General features: G+C 40.2%; 2 protein-coding genes across 2 annotated transcripts in view; one reads left to right on the forward strand and one right to left on the reverse strand.

Annotated features, from left to right (window-relative positions):
• Positions 1 to 137: 137 nt before the first annotated feature.
• On the reverse strand, positions 138 to 1628 carry dio1 (iodothyronine deiodinase 1). The gene is made up of 3 exons (XM_025054276.1): positions 1244 to 1628; positions 646 to 789; positions 138 to 373 (listed from the first exon to the last, which is right to left on the reverse strand). The coding sequence occupies exons 1-3, from the start codon at positions 1578 to 1580 to the stop codon at positions 153 to 155; spliced, it is 702 nt and encodes a 233-aa protein (XP_024910044.1). The 5' UTR covers positions 1581 to 1628; the 3' UTR covers positions 138 to 152.
• A 1821-nt stretch (positions 1629 to 3449) lies between these two features.
• Positions 3450 to 7916, forward strand: part of glis1b (GLIS family zinc finger 1b) — a 61525-nt gene continuing 57058 nt past the window's right edge. The window contains exon 1 of the mRNA XM_025054281.1: positions 3450 to 4098. Within this exon, the coding sequence (XP_024910049.1) occupies positions 3864 to 4098 (235 nt within the window). The 5' untranslated portion in view covers positions 3450 to 3863. The remainder of the gene's footprint in view (positions 4099 to 7916) is intronic.

A 7916-nucleotide genomic window follows, 5' to 3' on the forward strand; every position in this document is an offset into this window, starting at 1 on the left:
AAATTCATGTTACATGTTGTTCTTTTGGCACCTTGCCAAAAAATGTTACGACATCTCTGTGTTTCTTCCGCACAGAATTGCGTGACTGGCCTTGTCTAATAATACATACGCCCATATTTTTGGGGTTTTAGCTTTAATTAGACTGACTTGTCTTAAGTCTGCACAGTTCTCACCTTGTAGTTAACTTTTCCTGCCTGAAGCATGTAAAGTCTCTCCGGCAGAGCACCATACTTATTGGCAGTGTCATCACTCATATCATCCACCACCACGGGACACAGTGGATCCTTTTCAACCAGGATCCGTGCTGCAGACAGCCGGTCCTCCAGGGTGCGGTGCTGCTTGATGTCAATGTTGTTGTTGAAGGCCCAACCATCTGAGAAAAAAAAATACAATTTACAAAAGGACACAAAAGATGGCGCTAAACCTGAGTTAAGAAACGTCTTCTTATCTTGACTTCAGTAGTTAACATGAAAACGAACCACAGAGCTAAAGACTTTCTTTACAATAAAAAGTGCTGATGATTTTTTTTTTACTGCAATTTTTCTTCTTGTCTTGTGAGAAACATCTCCTCGATGATCTTAAGGACAATGATTTTCTGAGGCTCCTATCGTTTATCTACACAACTACGGGAGCAGCAGCAGTCACCTGTTGAGTGAGCCTCAGCGATATAGACCACCAAAAAGTCTGCTACGTCGCTGAAATCCTTGACGAGCTGCTTGAACTCATCAAGTTTGTACATAAACGGGGGTCAGGTGCAGCTCCCGAAACTCAGCACCAGTGGTCTGTTGTCTGAAGAAGAAAGAAAAATGAATCCTTAGTGTTTTTATCCAGAACAAGTGTTTTTATGGGAATACTGTTTCAATATACCGGATTCATTTAAATAATCTGTCATCTCCGTTGTTATTGTAGTAATGTCAGGTATGATTTCTATGTCAAAGATGTGAGTCTGAGGGGGAGTCCATCATATATAAATCAATAATTACATACATTAATATGACATAATTATTATTTTATATTATGCATAATATGTGATATTTACTATTAAATGCAGTTTTTTGTTTAAGTTCCTATTAACGGATACAAAACAGTGCTAAAAAGAGTTTTTAAATCGTTTTTCAAAATAAAACACCATGCAGACTAATGGTACCAAATGACCCTGTAAAGGTCCCCCAGCCAGCTGTTGGGACCCAGATTGTTGTTTTACTTATAAAATGTTAAAACGGTGTTAAAAGGACCAACTCACGTCTCAGAAATTTCAACAGGCTGGTTTTCTCCCCGTCTATGGTCACCACAGGAGTGTCCGGAGCTGGCTTCCCGACAAAAGCCTCCTGTCTCAGGGACGTCCAACTGTTTTTTAACGCAGTCTTGACGAAGGTGGTGGACAGTAAGGTCAGCCCCCAGTCCTCGTACTTAAATGACTGATTCTGGGTCATGGTGGTCCTCTCGCCTATTTTGAGAATTACCCTCTTGACGAAGTTTGGGAAAAAGAGATGTAGTACATTTAATGTGATGTAAAGCGTCGCCATATAACAGAGTAAGCCGGCTGTGCTCAGGTAGAGCAGCAGCTTCTGTAGGAACATGTCAGCGGTTCAACGATCAACGTTTGTCTGTGAGTATTTCTTTGACCCACTGCCGTGATTTTATGTAACATGGCGGTTGCCGCCCACTTACTCCGACTTTGTTACTGCCGCTGCCTCCATGACCGTGACGTCAACACGTACTCTCACAAACTATATGTTATCCCCGTTCTCGCAGGCGATGATGTATTTCGTTACTTTAAAATGAGTCGTCAAAATTTTGTCTTTAAGGTTGTCCTTTGCGGTACATTAATGTTCAAATAATAATAATAAAAAACCTTTTATATCAGAGACTAAATTACAGTATAAACCATTAAGTTTGTTGTGTTTTGTTTGTGTTAGCAACACTGCTAAAGTGTTCCAGACTATTATTTTCGATATAGTTGTCATTTAAAGCACCATTTATTAAGATGTGTAAATGTATACTTTTTCCAGTCGTTGTACTAAATAGTAATAGTTTTACTTTATTCCCCCATCCCCTCCCTGTTTATTATATCACAATCAAACTAGCAATACAAACGAATCAGCCATTAAATGGCAGCACCTATGTTTGAATGTTAAATGATAAACGGCTAGACGAATTTAAATATTTACCAAAAATAAGTCGGCTCTTTGTTAGTCTTTTCGGGATATAAGTGACGTAAATGTCAAAATAATACACGTTAAATAATACAATCTTAATCTTTTATGTGTTCTATGTACATTTTTTTAGTGCTGTTACCTACATTTACGTACCACAAGAGGGCACTGCTAGCCAGTATTTGCATACACCCTCCATACACCATCCTGCGCTGAACTGGGCTTGTTTTGGTATCGTTGGAAAGAAACGTTTATATATTTTTTATGTAAAAAAAACATGTTTAAAGAAACTTCTACTTACATAACAAAAATGTATTATTATTCAAAAACATTATACATTTATTTATTTTTCCAAACGTGTTTCTTTATCATTGTCATTTGTCGTTGTCTTCTTGGAGAGTTTCATAAAGTATATCATAAAAATATCTACATATAGTTTCTAGTAGATCTAGATCTAGCTATCTCTAATCATAGTTATGGTATGACTGGTTATATAACTAGTTGTTTTTTTAAATACTTTGTTAAAATACTTCTGTAAGCAATTTAAAAAAACAAAACAAAGAAAAATGTACATTACTGTGAGCTTAGTAAACATTTTATTCTCAACTGTATTCTCTAAACCTTAAAACATGAGTTTAAAACGGGTAAAACCATGGTTAAAACTTGTAGATACTAGAAACTGATTAAATTAAATTAAAATTAAAAAGGGCTACATTTCAAACTTTAATCATTCAGCTGTTTGATAATGATACAGTAAATGGTTTAAAACCAGGTTAATAAGTCTTACTAACTTTATTTGGTGTAAAGTTATACCTTTGTGCCCCATTTTCTGAGCACAGTAGAAAAAAGAAGAAATACAAAAATGGCATTACTGCCATCTGCTGTTGGTTTCGGCAATTTCTAACATTTCGAACCCCCAAATTACATCTCTTAATGGTAAAAAACGGACAAAACGTAAGCACACAACTGAGTGGATAAACCTTTAGTATTCAATTCTATTTTTCAATGAAATAAAACAACAATTATACACATTTAGACATGAATATTTTGACAGAATCATTTGAGCCAGTTTTGGGTCCAGACCCAGGGTTTGGAACTGCCTGGCTTTTGTTCATTATTCGTAGATCGTATGGGGTCAAAGACACACCGGAGGATTTCCCCCAACTTTACGTCCCGGCTCCGATTTACGACGACGTAGTGGTTTTCACACAGACCCTGTCCTCCCACAGGAACTCTGACTCGATCTTCACTGGTTCTTCTTAATACCGTAGAACGTTTGTGCTGTTGGGGTGAAATCAGGGGGAGAGAGAGAACGAGAGAGAGAGGGAGGGAGAAAGAGAGAGAGAGAGACTGAATCATTGATTCTGATTGATTCTCAGTGGAGATGATGCTGTCGATGTGGATTGCAAATTCTTCCCCCTCCACTTCGTTAAACATGACATTGCTCACAATGAGAACCGGTCTGCTCCTCACAGGTCTGCCCGATAAGGTGGGTGTTTTCTGGGAAGGATCTGTCTCTTCACTCACTTCGATAATCACCCTTGATTGAGCGCATCTTTTGCGGCGAAACGCGTCCAATTGACTGACTGCACCGTTTACGTCCACGTGACCGCTGTTTCCCCTCCTGCAGGTATAGTCTGTGTGGGTGCGCGGCGGCTGGACGCTGCATGTGAACGCAAAGTGATCGATTTCTCCACGGTGTACGCCATGGTCAGCCACTGTCAGACCCCTGCCTTCACGGACTTTACCGGCGTGACCCTCTCCGTGTACGGGAGCGCCAAGGCGGACGCGTGTGCGCGTCGGAACAGCTCTGCTTTTGGAGCTCAGATTTCCCGGAGCCTCCATGACATCCCGACGCAAATGAACAGTTCCAGCCCCGGTAACAAGCGACTGAATGCGGCCAAAGCTCCGCGCTCCTGCTTCCCTCTGCCACCGGTGCAAGGTAGGTTCCTGATTTCAGTGATGCTGAAGTGATACTGTGACATGTGATGGACGTGTATTTGTTAGTTAACGTCACTGAAATTAGTTTAAAATCTGGAGGAGTGTTATTAGATTCAGGGGTGATGAAATGAAAAAGACCAAAAAACAAACAGAAGTGGATTTTTAATCATAACATGCATGACTTAAAAAGTGCTGTCTATGCCAACATACACTCCTTGTGTTTTATTCAAACGAAACAGTACTTTGCTGAAGATGTGCAAAATCTGGACAGTTACACTTTTCATACAAAGTTACGGTTCAGATCCATTTATGTGGTTGTTTTGAGAAGCAGCAGCTCTGGTTAAAGACAGGATTCAAATATAAATGGTGGTTATGTTTTTGGGACTTGTCGTCGGAGCTTTTCTCTGCCAGAAAATTTAAGGTCTACAGAGTTTTTTGAAAAACATATATAACCAAAATCTATTTATGCTTTACTTTTAAATAAAAAAAACCTAATGAATAAAATATCTTAAATTTGTATTTTAGATTTACAACTGAAGTGATTTCTTGTACAGTTACATTAGTACATTTTCATGTTTGGTCTGTATCCATAGGCATGTATTTACATTTTAAACCAAAGAGCAGACTGAATCAATTATTATAACGCAGAACACACACTGTTTTCATTATTTAAGTTCATGGCAATCGTGTTTCCAATTATTACCATTTTTGTTCACGACCTCCTCCTTTGCGTTGCAGACTAACTTATGATGATTTGTCATCTTTCAAAAGTGCTTCCCTGCAAGGAGAGTTTGTGAAACATAACTAACATAGTCATTTTATTTCCTTCTCCAGACTGGAATTATAACCCTGATTAATTCACTTTTACAGCAACCGTTTCATTCTGGTAAATTTGACCTATTAGTGTTACACTGGAGGATAATAAAAAGGCCGTAATTCTCAAACGATGCTGTTTCTACTTGGCTCCTCTGGAGCATCCCTTTGATGAAGTGCCGTTCAGTCTATTTGCACTGAGAGCTCTGTTGTTTGCAGTTGTGGATTAGGGTCTGCTAATTAGACCCAGAACTCACTTGGATCCGTGTCCCAGTTTGTAAATAACAGCACAATCAAAGTGTCTGTTGCACACGAAGGCCGTGTGAAGTGAAGTGAAGTGAAGTGATGTGATGTGCAGCGGGTGCAGCACTCGCCAAGCCAGTGCGCTGATGTTAACAAGGCGTGGGACGTGGGAGTTCACGGGTGGGGGTTAGCGTGACGTTGGCTCGCTCAGGTTGAACGTGTGAAACTGTGGCAACTCCGAGCCTGTTGACAAAAGTCCCTGTACGTTTGGAATATGTTTTATAATGTTTACGATAAAGTAACCCAAACGTCATGACCTCATCACCTTGGGAACAACGAAGTACATCTGTCTATCAGAGCAGGTTCAAACCCACGGCCGTGGTAAGCGGAGCCTGTGTCTGCGTGGAGGCCGGCTCTGTCCTGTTTAGACAAAGTGTTGTTGTGAGAGGGCGGAGGTAATTACAGCCCCATCCTAAATTATGATTAGACGGAACAGACTTTTATATTAGCAGTCATCCTTGCAGCAAGAAGAAGATCAACGGATTTGATTATTGTTTCTTCTGGCCAAACGCAAACCATATGTCGGCTAAATGTGTCTCAGCATTTATGAGTTCTGTCGGAGCTCACAGTTACGCTCTCAGCCCTCCGTCCCCGACATCCTCAGCTCCAGGATGAATCGTCTTATTGTCTGCATCAGGCTTTTGAACCTCGCTTCCTATAAAACTGTGGAAAAGCCCGGAGTTTTTCTTTTTTCTTGATTATGCCACATTTTTTTTTTTTTTTCTTGATTATGCCACACTGATAATCACTAGTGAAAAGTGAAGTGAGACACACACACATATACACACAAACACACACACTTGTCTGTCTGTTCAGCTGTGACTCAGTCAAGCAGATGATTGATGGTTTCAGTGTCTTGTGGCTTTTTTAAATCTAAATAGTTTTCAGCCTGCTCTGGAAAGCATGAAACACAAGTCAACAACTATTTACAGAAACTTTTTTTTTTTTTTTTCAGCCTAACATTGAAGGTCATCGTCATTTTCAGTTATGTTGCAATGAAGAAATCTGTGTGATTTCCTCTGAATTCCATGTTGGTGTTTGTGCCCTACATGAACATGGTCTGAGCTTTTCTGTGCTGGTTTTTTTTTTTTTTGGGGGGGTGGGGGGTGGAGCAGACCGTGATCTCAGCACTCATCAGTCTTTTGTATCACGCCTCATTTGAGACTGATCGTGTTACGCACTCCCATTTAGGGACAGAGCCAGGGTTTAGGCTGCATTTTCAAGCATTACATGCATGAGATTCACATTGGAAATGTCATCTTTGTACAAACATGGGCCGCAGGATTCACCCTGGAGGAAGTGAGACTGCAGTGAGAAAGACTTTTTTACTCAGATGGGAGAATTCTGACCTTTCATTGTACCCTGTGATTGCTAAAAAGTTAAACACTCACTCAATGATAAGAGCAACGACGAGCCGTGCATCTGTGATGCTTCATCTAATCCCCTGCTCTGTGATTGCCTGAGCAGCCAGCGGTTGTCTGAGTTCTGGAAACATGCGAGGCTGCGCTGTGATTTATTGATGTTATTTAAGTGAGTAATTTTTTAACGTCTTCGTTTGTGTATATGTTTTAGGAAGTCAGCGAGAGTCAGTATTCAGTCATTTAAAAACAAAAACTCCCTTCTGCTATTCGTACATTTTGAGCAATCGACAAAAGTGTTTGTCTTTACTTCAGATTAATGCATAGCACCTGTAGTGGAACAGCAGCTGATCATCCTAACAATGTGACTCTATATATCAATGTGCTAAAAATACAAGTGCCCACCAGCAAAAAAGAAAATATTTAGCTTGCAAAGAAAAACACCTGAGCCCCCGTAGTAAAAGAAAATATCAGATTTGGAGGAAGTGTGTACTTTAGCATCATTTGATACCTGACTAACGTTTCTCCTGGCTGGGGACGATGGCGCTGCCAAGAGTGTGTGAGCCTGTTTGAGAGACATGTTTAAGTTAAAGTGTGCTGCCGTCTCAGAAACATGTCGACTTGTTTTATTCAGCCTGAAGAAAATGAGAAAAGTCCACGTGCCCAGATCATCGTGTCTGACGGTCGCTGAAACTTGTACAAATGTTCACGTTCTCCCACCATGGTGACGCAATGATGATCGGTCAAAAAGTGAATGATAGAATTTATAAAGTGTGAGTCTGATTTTAAGAATGTGTTAAAACACGTCTTCTTTGTTACATCAGACACCAATGTAGCCACTGTAACTGCGCACTTGTCAAATGTCCGTCATTCTTGAACCTGCCGGTGCTTGTCATCTCCTGTCCTTTTGTTATTAGCTAAAATGATTTTTTCAGAATATAGCTGCGGACCGGATATGAACGGTCGATGGGCTTCAGGTGGCCTCCGAGCCGGGAGTTTGAGACCCCTTGGTTTAGACCTCTGTAGAGACAAACCTTTGTTTTGTTGTTGTTGATGGAGTTTGAGACCCCTTGGTTTAGACCTATGTAGAGACAAACCTTTATGTTGTTGTTGGACATTTTGGATCAACAGCTCATACAGTAAAGCCCCAAAAATAAGATGGGGAACAATAGCAGGTGTGGTCAGGTGATGTAAAATATTTTTTACTTTTCAATTCTCAGATAGGTGTGGCGTTCATCTGGCATGTCGAGAATCTTCAATTCCTGCGGTTTTCCTGCTTATAATTGCCTTATGTTTGGCTTTGATGCAAACACAGACTACATTGTTTATTTCTACTGTGTCATTA

Source organism: Cynoglossus semilaevis, chromosome 2 (genome assembly GCF_000523025.1).
Source record: "Cynoglossus semilaevis isolate Cse_v1.0 chromosome 2, Cse_v1.0, whole genome shotgun sequence".
NCBI lineage: Eukaryota > Metazoa > Chordata > Actinopteri > Pleuronectiformes > Cynoglossidae > Cynoglossus > Cynoglossus semilaevis.